At 60.7% G+C, this 16,021-nt stretch overlaps 1 protein-coding gene across 1 annotated transcript; it reads right to left on the reverse strand.

The window, feature by feature from the left end:
* Positions 1 to 317: 317 nt before the first annotated feature.
* On the reverse strand, positions 318 to 13,979 carry JAK3 (Janus kinase 3). The gene is made up of 23 exons (XM_054291030.1): positions 13,760 to 13,979; positions 12,532 to 12,655; positions 12,335 to 12,446; positions 11,795 to 11,940; positions 10,562 to 10,844; positions 9,081 to 9,212; positions 8,241 to 8,398; positions 7,612 to 7,723; positions 7,239 to 7,425; positions 6,408 to 6,532; positions 6,196 to 6,330; positions 6,032 to 6,116; positions 5,813 to 5,940; positions 5,268 to 5,406; positions 4,671 to 4,822; positions 4,102 to 4,252; positions 3,893 to 4,032; positions 3,041 to 3,230; positions 2,171 to 2,295; positions 1,710 to 1,882; positions 1,085 to 1,202; positions 523 to 633; positions 318 to 434 (listed from the first exon to the last, which is right to left on the reverse strand). The coding sequence occupies exons 1-23, from the start codon at positions 13,962 to 13,964 to the stop codon at positions 318 to 320; spliced, it is 3,348 nt and encodes a 1,115-aa protein (XP_054147005.1). The 5' UTR covers positions 13,965 to 13,979.
* Between the last annotated feature and the right edge of the window lie 2,042 nt (positions 13,980 to 16,021).

Raw genomic sequence — 16,021 nt, forward strand, 5'->3', positions numbered from 1 at the left:
TTTCTAATAAACTCCCCCCCGCCGGCTGCTGCCTCCTTCTTGCCACGGCGCCAATCCCATAAATCCCATAAATCCCAAAAATCCCAAAAATCCCATATTCCCATAAATCCCATAAATCCCCTATTCCCATAAATCCCATAAATCCCAATTCCAATCCCAATTCTGCCATGGAAGGGGAGGTAAAGGTAAAAAGGGGGAAAAGCCAAAGGGATGGGAGGAGGGTTGTGATGTGGGAAAGGGGGCTGTGTCCCCCCTCACTGTCCCCTCAAAACTCAGGGAAGCATCACCATGGATTGAGGATCCATTCTGGGGGGGTCTCAACCCCGAGTTTTGCTCCGCCCGTCCCGCAGCGCCTCGATTTTGGGGGAAAGCTCCCCAAAAGTGGGTCTGGCGCCAGGGGTGAAGGCCCAGCAGCTCATCATCAGCGCGTACACCTGGGGGGGACAAGGGACACGGCGGGGACATCAGGGCAGGAGGGACACCATGGGGACCCCCCCACCAGCCCTAGGACAGCGGTGTCACCTCCAAGGGACAGCCAGCAGGGGCCGGGAGTCGCCGGTTGTCCTTGAGGAGCTCCAGCAGGTGGCAGATGATCTGAGGTGGCCTCGCGGTGCCCATCATGCGCAGGAATTCCTGTGGGGGACAACCGTGAGCTCCGGGACAACCAGGAGAGCACTGGGACACTTGGGAACACTGGGACACCTGGGAGCCACCAGGATGCCCAAAATCTCTGGGACATCTAGGAGATCCAGGACACCCAGGAGCTCTGGGACACTTGGGAACACTAGGACACCTGGGAGCATCAGAATGCCCAAAAGCTCTGGGACACCCAGGAGCTCCAGGACACCTGGGGACAATGGGACACCCAGGAGCTCTGGGACGCTCAGGAGCACTGGGACACCTGGGAGCCACCAGCGTGCCCAAAAGTCTGGGACACCCAGGAGCTCTGGGACATCTGGGGACAATGGGACACCCAGGAGCTCTGGGACATCTGGGATCACCGGGACACCAGGAGCACCAGGAGGGGTGCGAGGGGTTTGTCCCAGTGGGAATGGCCCCTCCCATTTTCCAGGGAAAACGTCACCTCTGAGGGGCTCTTGCTCTTGGAGCTGTAGGTGAAGAGCTCGTAGAGGAGCACCCCGAAGCTCCAGGCGTCGGAGGCGCAGGAGAAGATGTTGTCAGCCAGGGATTCCGGAGCGTACCTGCCAGGAAAAACAGGGTCAGAATCTTGGAAAAATGAGTCCAGAGCCCCGGGAAAAGGGGATCCTGAGCCCCGGGAAAAATGGCTTCTGAGCTCCACAAAAATGGGATTCTGATCGCTGGGAGAAGGGGATTCTGAGCTCTGGGAAAAGTGGGTTCTGAGCTCTGGGAAAAGGGGAACCTGAGCCCTGGGAAAAATGGGTTTTGAGCTCCAGGAAAAATCGCTTCTGAGCGCTGGAAAAAGGGGATTCTGAGCCCCGGGAAAAATGAGTCCAGAGCCCTGGGAAAAATGGGCCCAGAGCCCCAGGAAAAACAGGTCCAGAGCCCTGGAAATAGTGGGTTCTGAGCTCTGGGAAAAACGGGTTCTGAGCTCTGGGTAAAGATGATTCTGAACTCTGGGAAAAGGGCATCCAGAACTCTGGGAAAAGCGGGTTCTGAGCCCCAAGAAAAGCAGATTCTGAGCCCTGGATCCCGCTAGAATTCCAGCCCTCCCCGCATCCCCCTCTCACCAGAAAACGGGGCTCTGGCCGGGCTCCCGCACCACGTAGTAATCCTTGTCCTGCGGGAGCAGCTTGGCCAGCCCGAAGTCGCCGATCTTGACGTGGCTGTCGCTCTCCACCAGGATGTTCCTGCTCGCCAGGTCGCGGTGCACGCAGCGCTGCGCCCCCAGGTACTCCATGCCCTGCCGGGACACAGCAGCGTCCCCAGGGCTGGGGAACCCCCGGGTGAGGGTACCTGGGGGCTCATCCCGGCTGGAGCACAGCCCCGGGGGTGAGGGTTGATCCTGCAGCATCCCCAGGGCTGGACAATGACCCTTGAGAGACCCAGGCATTGCTTTGGCCAGGACAGAGCTGCTGGCAGGGGCAGGACCCAAGGATGACCCACAACCTGTGGCTGACCCATGGCATTGCTCCACCCCATCCCAGGACAGCAGCACCCCCGTTTCCCCCCATTCCTGCCCCGATCCCACCTTGCAGATCTGCCAGGCGTAGAGGAGCAGCGTCCTGTGCTCCAGGCGGGGCTGGTTCTTCTGCAGGAAATCCCGCAGGCAGCCGTTGGGCAGGAATTCCATCACCAGCCGCAGCCCGCGCATCCCTGCGGCCACAGCCAGCACCGGGATGGCTGGAGCTGGGACTGGGGATCCCTGCCCCGTTCAGAGCCCCATTCCTGCCCCATTCCCTGTGCATTCTCTGCCTCATTCCCTGCCCATTCCCTGTGCATTCCCTGCCCATTCACAGCCCCATTCCCTGTGCATTCCCTGCCCATTCACAGCCCCATTCCCTGTCTATTCCTACTCCATTCAGAGCCCCATTCCTGCCCCATTCACAGCCCATTCCCAGCCCCATTCCCTCTCCATTCCCTGCCCTTTCCCGTCTATTCCTGCCCCATTCCTAGCCCCATTCCTGCCCCATTCCTAGCCCCATTCCTGTCCCATTGCCAGCTCCATTCCCTGCTCCATTTCCAGTGTTCCCTGCCCCATTCCCAGCCCCGATCCCTGCCCCATTCCTAGCTCATTTCCAGCTCCATTCCCTGCCCCATTCCTGCCCCATTCCCTGCCCTTCCCTGTCTATTGCTGCCCCATTCACAGCTCATTCCCAGCCCCATTCCCTGTGCATTCTCTGTGCATTCCCTGCCCCATTCCCAGTGTTCCCCGTCCCATCCCCTGTCTATTCCTGCCCCATTCTCTGTCTATTCCCTGTCCGTTCCCTGCCCTTCCTTGTCTATTCCTGCCTCACTCCTAGCCCCATTCCCAGCCCCATTCCTGCCCCATTCCCAGCCCCATTCCTGCCCCATTCCCTACCCCATTCCCTGCCCCATTCCTGCCCCATTCCCAGCTCACCCCGGCTGTAGCAGACACCCCGGTATCTGACGATGAAGTCGTGCTGCAGCGAGTGCAGGATTTGGATCTCCCGCTCGAAATCCCGAATTTCCTTGGCCGAATCCTGCTGCAGCCTCTTCACCGCCACCAGCTCGCCCGTGCTGTCACCCAGGGGGTCGTAGCGGCACAGCTCCACGCTCCCGAAATTCCCCTGGGAATTTTGCAGGATGTTGGGGGTGCCCCCCACATTCCCAGTACCTCATCCCCCCCCACCCCAAAATCCCCCCCAGCTGCCTTTTCACACCTGCATCAGCTGGTACTGCTCAAAAGAACTTCCTCTGATTACTGGTAATGACCCCATTAATTGCATAATTAATTAATCCCAACTGATACAGCCAGGAGACTGTAATGGGTGACAGCCTGAAGGGGATTGGGATTCTATCCCAGCCCCAGGAAGGTTGGGATAGAACAGGATGGGGCAGAAGGGTTGGGATCAAGTGGGAACACCAGGAAGTCTGGGATGGGATAGAACAGGATGGGACAGGAGGGTCAGGATGGTACAGAAGGGTTGGGATGGGGCAGGAGGGTTGGGATCAAGGTGGGAACCCCAGGAAGGTTGGGATGGGTCAGGATGGGGCAGGAGGGTCAGGATGGGACAGGAGGGTTGGGATCAAGTGGGAACCCCAGGAAGGTTGGGATAGAACAGGATGGGACAGGAGGGTTGGGATCGAGTGGGATGGGGCAGGAAGGGTTGGCAGCAGGACAGTGCAGGATGATCAGGATCCAGCCAGGATGTCCCACACCCCAAATCCGGGATGGGAAGAACGTCTGGGCTGAATTTTGGGGTTGAGGGGGTCTCTGCTGTGCCCCCACCTTGCCCAGCAGCGAGATGTACTTGAGGTGCCTCTCCTGGAACTGCTCGGGGTCCTGGCTCATGGCCAGGCACTCGTGTCCCCAAAAGCCATCCCGGAGCGTCACATCCGCGGGGGACAGGTCCGACAGCAGCTCGTAGTCTGTGGGGAGGAGGGGGTGAGGCCACTGTGGGGTCCCCCCGTGCCCCCCCAGCCCGTCCCCGTGCCCACCAGAGGTGATGAGGCTGTTGAGGTCGCGGATGAGGGCGCGGAAGCAGGGCCGGCGCTGGGGCTCGTACTCCATGCACTGGGACACCAGCGCGGCCAGCTCGGGCCAGCGCGGGGCTGGGAGCTGCTGCTGGCTCTGGTAGAACTCCAGCTTCTGTGGGGAACGGGGGTCAGGGGGTGTGGGACCCCCAAAGAGCCCCTGAACAGCTCTGAGATGGGGCAGGGTGCAGCAGGATGGGGCAGGACAGGTGGGGTGGGATGGGATGGGAATATGGGATGGCGTGGGATGGGATGGGATCCATAGCAGGGGATGAGGATGGGATGGGATTTATGGGATTTGTGGGGGGGAATGGGATCCGTAGCAGGGAATGGGATGGGCTGGGATGTAGCAGAAAGGGACAGGAGGACTGGGGCAGGAAGGTCTGGATACCGTAGGAAGGGGTGGTAGGGTTGGGATCAATTGGGATGGAATAGGAGGGTCAGGATGGGGCAGGAGGGTTGGGATGGAACGGGATGGGGCAGGAAGGTCAGTATGGGGCAGGAAGATTGGGATCCAGCGGGATCAGTCTCACCCTCTGGGGCTCCAGCAGGCTCAGGGGCATGTTCCCCCCACTGAAGATCTCCCAGAGGGTGGCTCCGAAGCCCCACTTGTCAGCTGGCAGTGCCAGGCTCCCGGGGTCGCTGACACACTCGGGGGCCACCCATGGGATCCTCTCCACCAGCACTGTGGGGTGCCCAGCCCTGCTCAGCATCTAGTGTGGGGGCCCAGCACCCCCAGGACCACCCAGGACCTCCCCCGGACCAGGAGGGTGACACTGACCCCCGGGTGGGTGAGTTTGATCAAGGGGATTCAGACCCCACAGCCAGGATTCCCCACGGAGGGTGAACACAGGACCCCAAACCCAGAACCAGGACCCCAAACCCAGAAACAGGACCCTGAACCCAGAACCAGGACCCTGAACCCAGAACTGGGACCCCAAACCCAGACCTGAATTCCCCATGGAGGATGAACACAGGACCCCAAACCCAGAACCAGGACCCCAAACCCATACCGGGGATCCAGAGCCCACAGCCAGGATTCCCCATGGAGGATGAACACAGGACCCCAAACCCAAAGGCAGAACCCCAAAACCAGCACCCTCAGGACCCCCTGGGACCCCCAGACTCACTGTCCCGGGCCAGGATGGTGACGCTGACCCCGGGGTCGTTGAGTTTGATGAAGGGGGGGCTCCCCCCGGCTGTGTCCCCCTCCCGTGCCAGCAGCACCTTCTTGGCAGAGACGTTCCCATGCGGGATCTTCTTGTCCTCCTGGATGGGGGGAAGAGGGGTTGGGACACTCAGGGTGGTCCCACACATTGGGGTGGGCTGGGGGAGCACCAGGGATGGGTGGGGGCTGTGGGATGGGGATCCATGGGATCTGTGGGATGGGGATCAATGGGATCCATTGGATGTGGGGGTGTGGGAACTGTGGGATGGGAATGGACCGGGGGCTGTGGGATGGGGATCCATGAGATCCATGGGATGTGGGGGTATGAGGGCTGTGGGATCCACCTGGGATCCAGAGCTCACAGCCAGGATTCCGCATGGAGGATGAGGACAGGACCCCAAACCCAGAACCAGGATTCCCCATGGAGGATGAACACAGGACCCCACACCCAAAGCCAGAACCCCAAATCCAGCCCCCCAGGACCCCCTCCCACCACTGTGGGCTCACCAGGTAGTTGAGGGCATAGGCCAACTGCTTGGCCACCGTCAGCTTCCATCCCGTGGTCACCGCGCCCCGTTTCTTGCGCAGGTACAGGTCCAGGGGCCCGTGCCGGACGTGCTCCTGCACCATCACACCTGTGGGCACCCCGGGAGGGTCAGGGGGTGCCCACACTGTGCTCAGGCTGCCCAGGTGGCACCGTGGCCACCCACCCTGCCAGGCACTCACTGTCCTTGCCGAGGCTGACGCCGTGCAGCAGCACCAGGTGCTTGTGGGAGAGCTGGCTCATGGTGCTGGCGGCCTCCAGGAAGGACTGGGACAGGGACAGATGGTCAGAGCGGGCCTCGGGGACCCCTAGGTGACCTCATGGAGGTGGCGGTGCCACCCCTCACCTCCAGGCAGTTGCGGTGGCTGCTGTCCATGACCTTGAGCACCACCGGGGTCTGCCGGGCTCCGTCCTCCTCGTCCTCGTCCCGTTTGACGCCTTTGTAGATCTGGGTAAAGGAGCCCTGGCCCAGGCTCTCGCCCTGGGGGACAGGGGGGCATTGCCGGGGGGTTCCTGTCCCCCTGTGCCACCCCCCCGTGGCCCTGCCCCGCCCCGTACCCGTGTCAGGCTCTGCGGGTCGATCTTGTGGAACATCATCTGCTGCAGGCTGCGGCGCCGGGGCGCGGGAGGGGACCCGGGGGGACAGGGGACCCCGCTGCGCACGATCAGCAGGTTGGACTTCTCTGGGGGGCAGAGAGGGCGTGAGGGGGGGCTGGGGCAGGGGAACCCCACCTGGGGACCTCACACAGCCACCAGGTGATGTCACAGCAGCTCTGTGATATCAGTCTGCTCTGTGACATCACAGCCACTCTGTGACCTCAGTCATTCTGTGACATCATAGCTGCTCTGTGACATCACAGTCACTCTGTGACATCATAGCTGCTCTGTGACATCACAGCCTTCTTTGTGACATCACAGCCCTTTCTGTGACACCACAGCCTGCTCTGTGATGTCACAGCAGCTCTGTGACATCACAGCCCACTTGGTGACATCATAGCCTGCTCTGTGACCTCAGTCATTCTGTGACATCACGGTCCACTCTGTGATATCACAACTGCTCTGTGACATCACAACCCACTCTGTGATGTCATAGCTACTATGTGACATCACAGCCTGCCCTGTGACATCACAGCCCGCTCTGTGACATCACAGCCTCTTTTGTGACCTCACAACTCCCTCTGCGACATCACAACCACTCTGATATTACAGCAGCTCTATGACATCACAGCCACCCTGTGACATCACAGCAATTGTGATGTCACAGCCTGCTCTGTGACATCACAGCTGCTCTGTGACATCACCACTGCTCTGTGACATCACAGCCACTCTGTGACATCACAGCAGTTCTGTGACCTCACACCCCACTCTGCCATGCCCCCCAGGTGTCACCTTTGGCCCGGGGGGGACAGGCCACCTCCAGGCGCATGGGTGCCCCCTCGGCCTGCAGCCCGCGGTGCCCGTAGGTGCCCAGCAGCTCCCGCAGGCTGCAGAACCTCCGCGCCAGCCCCGAGAGCCACCAGTGCCCGTCCTCGTCCCGGCGGATGCGGCACCGCTTGTAATCCCGGCCGGAGCGGGTCTGGGGGGGAAACACTGGGGTCAGCATTGAGGGGACCCCCCAGGACACCCCCAAACCCCTCCTGCCCCAAGGGGACACCACGGTGGCACCGTCCTTGTGTCACCGCCCTGTAGGTGCCAGGGTTGTGGTCATGATGCCACCCAAGCCCCCCTGCCCGGTGTCCCGGGGGTCTCCTGGGGGTCTCACCTGCACGCACACGGTCAGCAGGTAACTGTCAAAGTCCTGGGGGCTGCGGCGCAGCAGGAACAGCCCCGGGGCACCCCCGGCCGCCTCCAGCTTGTTCACGGCAAACTCAGCACTGCCAAAGGCAGGGATGGCCGTGGTGCCACTCAGGGATATCGTGGGCACCCACTGTGCCCACGCCCTGTGCCCTCCTCCTGTCCCCATCCCTGTCCCCATCCCTGTGCCCATTCCTGTGCCCCCTCCCCAAACCCAGCAAATCCCCGTGGAGCCCCACCTGGGCCGGGGGTGGCTCCGTCCCCTCCATCCCTGCATTCCCTCGGGCTCGAGGGTGCCCAGGGGGTCCCAGTGCCCGATTCCCAGGGATTCCCAGTACCCAATTCCCAGAGGTTCCTGGTACCCAATTCCCAGGGGTTCCCAGTGCCCAGGGGTCCTGGTACCCAATTCCCAGGGATTCCCAGCACCTGGTACCCAGGGATTCCTGGTACCCAATTCCCCAGGGTTCCTGTACCCAATTCCCAGGGGTTCCTGGTACCCAATTCCCAGGAGTTGCCAGTACCCAGTGCCCAGGGGTTCCTGGTACCCAGTTCCCAGGGTTTCCCAGCACCCGGTGCCCAGGGTGTCCCGGTGCCCACCTGATGGGCCCGTGGCACTGGTTCTCCAGGTCCTCCAGCAGCCGTGGCGGTGCCACCTCCCTGCAGAAGTAGTGCTGGGCATCTGCGGTCAGCCGGTAGTAACCATCGAGCAGAGCCACAAAGGAGCGAGCCTCCCGCAGCGTGGAGAACTCCACCTCCTGCGTGTGGAAAACGCCAATCTCTTGGTTTTAAAATTGTAAAAGTTTCATAGTAATAAAATGGTTATAAAAATAGTAATACAATTATAATTTGGACAATTTGAATTAGGACAATATGAGACAATAAATACAAAGAGTTACGGATATCCGGGTACCTTTTTCTGGGCAGTCTGAGCCCGAAAAAGGACACAGTTAACACAGGATTAACTCTTAAAAGCAATAGCCCATTGTATATTCATACACTTCATACATGATGCAAAAATTCCATTAAAAAATAGAATTCTATCTGGTCATCGTCAGCTTCTGCCTCCAATCCTAACAGCACCTTTGAGGTGGGAAGAAGTTAGTTTCTTCTGATGATGGGGCAATAAATTCTTTTTCTCTGAAAGATTTAGGTGTCCTGTGGCTGCTATCTCACTGCAAGCCCTTTCTTTTAAAAAAGTATCCTCCATAGCAGAGTTTCTATTTTAACACTTTTTATAACCTAAAACTATATTTACCACACTACTTCAGAGAATTAACACAGCATCACTTTATAACACAACACATATAATATTCACTTCAATATTTGCCAAAAGCCAATCATAAAATACATGCACTTTTCACACTGTGCCAGCCTTGGTGTCACCCCCTTGTCCCCCTGCAGCCCTCCCGGGGCTCCCCAAGCCCTTCCCCAGCTCACCAGCACCCGGTTGTCCGCCTTGGTGACGGTGACCAGCCGGTTCTCCACGGCGCCGCCGCCGCCGTCGCGGCTCGCCGCCTGCTTGATGCTGATGTCGGCGATGTCGGGGAAGTCGCAGAAGTGCTGGCGGCTCTGTGAGGGGACAGCAAAGGTGACAACCCCGTCCTGGCAGCTCCCTGCAGCGCACCCAGCCACGCCAGAGCACCTCAGAGCCACCGCAGCTCCAGGCCACGCACCAGATTGTTCCCCCTCCCTCTACCCGTGTAATCCCTTTCCTTAGCTGACATCATCTATAGTAGTATAGCAGGAGTCCTTGTAAAATCTGTGTACTGTGTAAGTGGCCTTGCCCCACTCCTAGTTATTCTAAGTAGGCTACAGGTGTGATACCCTTCATTGAGTGGCAGCTGTGGCTAATGAAGGCAACTAGGATAAAAGGGGATGGGTTGAGGGCTCTGGAGGAGCCCTGATGAGACCACAAGGAACTACACTGCTGAGAAGAGCTGCATGTGAGAAAACCAGCCCGAAGGTACGGACTCTGGAAATACAATAACAACAGTATGATTACAATAAGTGGAGTACATAGAGTTTACAAGGACTCCTACTATACTGCTATAATCATCCCCAAATCCCCACCCTGGCTCCCTGTCAGTCACTCAGCATCCCATCCCCTCCATCTAGAACTTTCTGTCTAGGACATTGAGTGATTATCCAGAGGCCAGGGGTCAACCCCCCAAGTGTTACCCCATACTCTGTCCTAAATGTCCATTCCCCGGTATCCATACCTTAATTTTTCTTATTGGTTAGTAAAATGTTATTATCTACTTTAGGTTTCCACCTCCCTTTAAATGTAATCTTAGCACCTCTCTGGGGCTCTGAACAGGAGCCCCCTGAGGTTTGTAGGGGCTCCTTGGAACTCCTGAAATAAATCTTGGATTAACCCCTGCTAAGAGTCGGCCCCTTCATCTTCCACTGTTGTTCCAGCATCTCCTCTGCTGCAGGGGATCAGCCTGGCTGTCCTTCTGTACGCCCTGGGATCAGCCTGGCTGCCTTTGGTACCCTCAGGATCAGCCTGGCTGCCTTTGGTACCCTGGGGATCAGCCTGGCTGCCTTTGGTACCCCCTGGATCACCCTGGCTGCCTTTGGTACCCTCAGGATCAGCCTGGCTGCCTTTGGTACCCCCAAGGATGGGGATCAGCCTGGCTGCCTTCTGTCCTTCTGTACCCCCAGGGATCAGCCTGGCTGCCTTTGGCACCCCTGGATCACCCTGGCTGCCTTTGGAACTCCCGAGATCAGCCTGGCTGCCCTCTGTACCCCCAGGATCAGCCTGGCTGCCTTTGGTACCCCCAGGGCATGAGACAGTGCCCTCCCCACGCTGTTCACTGTCTCAGGGCTGGCTGGGGTCCCCTCAGTGGCACTCAGAGGGACTCAGTGACACTCAGAAGGATTCAGTGACACTCAGAGGGACCACAACACCGGAGCACCTCAGAGCCGCCGCAGCTCCAGGCCACGCCGCTGTCGCCGCACACGTGGATGGTGACGGGAGCCGCGGATCCGGGCGAGCGCACGTGGAAAATCTCCTCACTGCGGCGGCGCTGGAGCCGCTCCAGGTCCAGCAGGTACTTGAGCTTCAGGTGCGGCGCGTCGGGCCCGCAGCCCCCCAGGCGCCGCAGGGATTTGCCGAAGCGGCGCCGCAGGCGCTTGCGGGTCACGAAGTTGTGCTGCTGGATCTGCGAGCGCAGCGGCGCCGGCAGGCACGACTTGTAGCTGTGGGGAGCGGAGTGGGGTGTCCTCGGGGGTGTCACAGTGTCCCCGTGGGATTCAGGCTGTCCCCGGGGGTGTCACACTGTCCTTGGGGGTGTCACGCTGTCCCTATGGGATTCAGGCTGTCCGCGGCAGTATTGGGGTGTCCTCAGGGGTGTCACACTGTCCTTGGGGATGTCACACTGTCCCCATGGGATTCAGGCTGTCCCTGGGGGTGTCCGGGTGTCCCCAGGGATGTTAGGGTGTCCCCGGGGGTGTCGCACTGTCCCCAGGGGTATCACACTGTCCCCAGGGGATTCAGACTCTCCCCAGGGGTGTTGTGGTGTCCCTGGGGATGTCACACTGTCCTCAGGGGTGTCACACTGTCCCGAGGGGATTCAGGCCGTCCCCAGCCATACCGTGCTGTCCTCATGGGTGTCACACTGTCCCTATGGGATTCAGGCTGTCTTTGGGGGTGTCAGGGTGTCCCCAGGAGTGTTGGGGCGTCCCTGGGGCTGTCACACTGTCCTCAGTGGTGTCACACTGTCCCCATGGGTATCAGGGTGTCCCTGGTGGTGCTGGGCTGTCCCCATGGGTGTCACACTGTCCCCATGGGTGCCACACTGTCCTGGGGGTGCCACACTGTCCCTAGGGGATTCAGACTGTCCCCAGCCATGCCAGGCTGTCCCCAGGGATGTCACACTGTCCCCATAGGATTCAGGCTGTCCCCAGCCATGCCAGGGTGTCCCCATGGGTGTCACACTGTCCCCATGGATGTCACACTGTCTCTATGGGATTCAGGCCATCCCCAGCCATGCCAGGGTGTCCCTATGAGTGTCACACTGTCCCCATGGGTGCCACACTGTCCTGGGGGTGTCACACTGTCCCTATGGGGTTCAGACTGTCCCCAGCCATGCTGGGCTTTCCCCATGGGTGTCACACTGTCTCCAGGGGTGTCACTGTCCCTGTCTCACCTGACGTGGCTGCAGACCTGCGCGGGGCTCTGCCGCTGCTCCTGGGCGATGCGCAGCATGTCCAGCACGGCCAGGCTCAGGCACTGCTCCTGCGAGGGCAGGCTCAGCCCCACGGCCACGCGGCCCCCGATGAAATCACTGCGGGACTGGGAGGGGCACGAGGCTCAGGGGGGGCTCTCCCATCTCCCCAGACCCCCCAAACCGTGCCAGTGTCACCCTCGTGTCCCAGAGCACCCAGGAGTCACATCCTGCCCAGGCTCTGCTTCCCTGTCCCTGGGGTGTGTCCCCGTCAGGGGACAGGGTGACCCCATCTGGGGGTGGCCATGAGCAGCTCCAGGTGAGCCAGGGAAGAGAATCCACATTCCCCAGGCTGGAGGAGGAGGAGGAAGAGAAAGAGGAGAAGGGGGAGAGGAGGAGAGGGGTCAGAACACCCCAAAGCCACCCCTGGCATGATCCTGGTCCCCACAGGTGACAGAGAGAGCCCGGGGGATGAGGAGGGTGAGGATGAGGAGGAGGAGGAGCCAGGCTGGCAGCGCTCACCTGGGCGAACAGGTAATCGATGACAGGATAATCCAGGACGGGGCTGGCCCGGCCGTTGAGCAGCTGGAAGCGGTGGGACTGTCCCAGTCCGCACCAGTTGGGGAAGAAGAACCTGGTGGGGACAGAGGAGGGGTCTCAGCGCTGTGTCCCCCAGAGAGCAGGACCCCAGGGATGTCAGGGAAGGGTGGGAGCCTCACCTGATCCTGTACACCACCACCTGGCTGCAGGACTCGTCCACGGTGAACACGTGGTTGGGGGGGAACCAGCAGCTCAGGTCCTCGGTGGCCAGGGCAAAGAGGGGGTGGCACACGGGCAGCACGCCTGGGGACAGACACGGGGCTGGGACCTGAGCCCATGGCCAGGGGCTCAGCTCGGGGCTGAGACCCCACAGCCACAGCCAGGATCCCCTGGCAAGGATGTGCTGGGGACGCTGAGCCCATCACCGGGATCCTGAGGCCACAGCCAGGTCCCAAACCCCACAGGCAGGACCCAAACCCCACAGCTGGGATCTGGAGTTCACAGCCAGAATTCCCTGCTGAGGATGAGTACAGGAACCCATTTCCACACCCAGGACCCCGTACCCACATCCAGGACCCCATTCTCCCATCCAGGACCCTGTAATCACACCCAGGGCCCCATTCCACCATCCAGGATGCCATTTCTACACCTAGGACCCCATCCCCACACCCAGGACCCTGTACCCACATCCAAACCCCCATTTCCACATCCAGGGCCCTGTGCCCACAAACAGAACTCCATTTCCACATCCAGGACCCCATTCTCCCATCCAGGACCCCATTCTCCCATCCAGGACCCAATTCTCCCATCCAGGACCCCATACCCACACCCAGGACCCCATTCTCCCATTCAGAACCCCATTCCCCCATGCAGGACGCCATTTCCACTTCTAGGGCCCTGTACCCGCACCCAGGACCCTATTCCCTCATCCAGGACCCATATCCAAATCCAGGACCCCGTACCCATAAACAGAACCCCATTTCCACATCCAGGACCCTGTATCCACATCCTGGACCCCGTACCCACAAACAGAACCCCATTTCCACATCCAGGACCCCATTCTACCATTCAGGGCCCTATTCCCCCATCCAGGACCCCATCCCCAAACCCAGGACCTCATACCCACAAACAGAATTCCATTCTCCCATCCAGGACCCCATTCTCTCATTCAGGACCCCATTCCCCCATCCAGGACCCCGTACCCACGCCCCAGACCCCATTCCCCCATCCACGACCCCATTCCCACAAACAGAACCCCATCCGCACATCCAGGACCCCATCCCCAAACCCAGGACCCTGTACCCACACCCAGGACCCCATACCCCCAAACAGAACCCCATTTCCACACCCATGACCCCATTCCCACACCCCAGACCCCCCACCCTGTCAGGTGCCCCCGTCGCTCACCGCAGGCTTTGGCAGCGCGCACGCAGAGCTCCTCGGCCGTGTACTCGCCGAAGGTGAAGCTGAGCGTGCCCGCGGCGCTGCCTGGGGCGCGGTGCGGGCCGGGGGCCCGGTGGTACAGGAACACCTGCAGGGTGCCGCTCTCGGCCGACGAGAGGCTGCAGGAGCGGCCCCCGATCAGCGGCGTCTCCTCGCCCAGCGGGGCCATGGCGGGCGCTGCAAGGAAAGGGAGACTCGGGGTCACCCCTTTGTCCCACCCTCATCATCCTCCCCACAGTCAAAGTGTCAGCGTTCAAAAATAAATAATCACGGAGGGATTGTATGCGGTGCTTTTTATTTAAGAGCTCTGGGTGCCAGGGGTATATTCAACCCAAATCTGACTCGGACCATACATCCGAAATGATCATGTTTTTATACTCTATTGTTATATAGCTTTCATGTTAATTATTAAACTTATATTGTTCTATTGTATACATAGATTTAGCCCCCCTCTGAATTTCCAACATGGTTTCTCATTATTCTTCTTATGTTTATATAGTAATTATATTTAATTACTAAACAATCATCACATCTAACAATTATATAATTTATCATACTGCTTACGCAGGTGCAGTTGATCTGGGAAAACACAAAGCTTAATTTTAGAATTTTAGATTCTATCTTTAACTTTTTCCAGGGCTCCACTATCAAAACCTCTCAGCAGCACCCGCAGAGCTGAGATGGGCCGCTGCTGGGAAGGAGGGAGGGGAAACTGAGGCACGCGGTTGGATATTCTCCCACTCTCCCAGCCTGTCCCACCCTCCTGGCCGCTCCTCCTCTGCCTCAGCGCTCTCGGTGTGAGCGGGGGGGACCCGGCTCCATCCCCGGTTCCAACCCCGGTTCTATCCCGGCTCCATCCCCATTCCATTCCCAGTTCCATCCCGTCCCCATCCCCGGTTCCGTCCCGGCTCCATCCCCGGTTCCATCCTAGCTCCGTCCCGGCTCCATCCCCGGTTCCATCCCAGCTCCATCCCCAGTTCCATCCCGCACCCATCCCCGGCTCTATCCCCGGTTCCATCCCCGGTTCCATCCCGGCCCCATCCCCGGCTCCATCCCGGCTCCATCCTGGCCCCATCTCTGTTCCATCCCGGCCCCATCCCGGCCCCATCCCTGCCCCATCCCGGTTCCATCCCGGCCTGGCCGCCCCCCCGGCTCCCCCCCCCCGGTACCTCCCCGGGCCTGGGGCGGGGGTCCCGGACGGGCTGCGCTGCCAAATCGGGGTTCTGGGGGTGCGTAGGTGGCTGCGAGCGAAGGGGAGATAAAAAATCCCCCGGGCGACTTCCTTCCTGCCCGAGGCCTCCTGGGCGGGCGGCTTCCTGCCAGGGGAGGGGGGACAGAACGCGACACCCCGGGGCGCAGCCAGGGGGTGTCGGGAGGGTGGAGGGCTGAAAACCTGGGCACACTCTGGGCACCCCCAGGACTCTCTGGGCACCTCAGGGCACCCCTTTGGGCAAAGCTGGGGACAGTCTGGGCACTCTCGGGGACAATCTGGGCACCCCCGGAAACCCTCTGGGCACCCCTGGGGACAATCTGGGCACCCCTGGGGACAATCTGGGCACTCTCGGGGACACTCTGGTCACCTCCGGAGACCCTCTGGGTACCCCCGGTGCCCCTCTGAGCACCCTCGAGCATCCTCTGGGCACCCCCGGCCATCCTTTTGGGCACCCCCAGGGACAATCTGGACACCCCCGGGGACCCTTTGAGCACTCTCGGGGACCCTCTGGGCACCCCCAGGGACAATCTGGGCACCCCGGGCATCCTCTGGGCAGCCCCGGCCACCCCTTTGGGCACCCCCGAGCACACTCTGGGCACCCCCCGGTGCTGGCACCGTGGGTACCACAGGCACGGGGGATGCTCTGCCAGGGCAGCTCAGCCAGGGCGCTGCCAGCCCCTCATTGCTGCCACTCCCAGTGCCCCGGTCCTGCCTCTGGTGCCACCGCGGGGCTGGGCGTGTGCCAGCCCCGGACCCGTGCGGTGTCGCACGTCCCCGCCCGGCGGATGTGGCCCAAACTCGTTGTTTTTTCCCCTGGAGCTGCTCCAAGCCCGCTCGGCGAGGAGGAGGCGCCGCGGCGGGGAGGGGAAGGGGTCCTGCCCTGCCCTGCCCTGCCCTGTCCCCCCCCCCTCCGGGGACATGTGGTGGGGACAGTGCCACCACCCGGGCTGGAGGAAGGGACAGGGACCCTCGTGTGCCCGGCGGGGAGGACTCAGAGGGTGGCACCGGGGAGG

Source organism: Melozone crissalis, unplaced genomic scaffold (assembly GCF_028551555.1).
Source record: "Melozone crissalis strain CALT ecotype California unplaced genomic scaffold, PUWL_Pcris_2 ptg000088l_1, whole genome shotgun sequence".
NCBI classification, from domain to species: Eukaryota; Metazoa; Chordata; class Aves; order Passeriformes; family Passerellidae; genus Melozone; species Melozone crissalis.

Excerpts from the sequence above, each read along its gene's own strand:
- JAK3 (XM_054291030.1), bottom strand. The coding sequence starts at position 13,964 with ATGGCCCCGCTGGGCGAGGAGACGCCGCTGATCGGGGGCCGCTCCTGC. Across the intron at positions 12,447-12,531 it reads GTGGTGGTGTACAGGATCAG|GTTCTTCTTCCCCAACTGGT; the intron begins GTGAGGCTCCCA and ends TGTCCCCACCAG. Across the intron at positions 8,399-9,080 it reads AGGCGGACAACCGGGTGCTG|GAGGTGGAGTTCTCCACGCT; the intron begins GTGAGCTGGGGA and ends TTCCACACGCAG.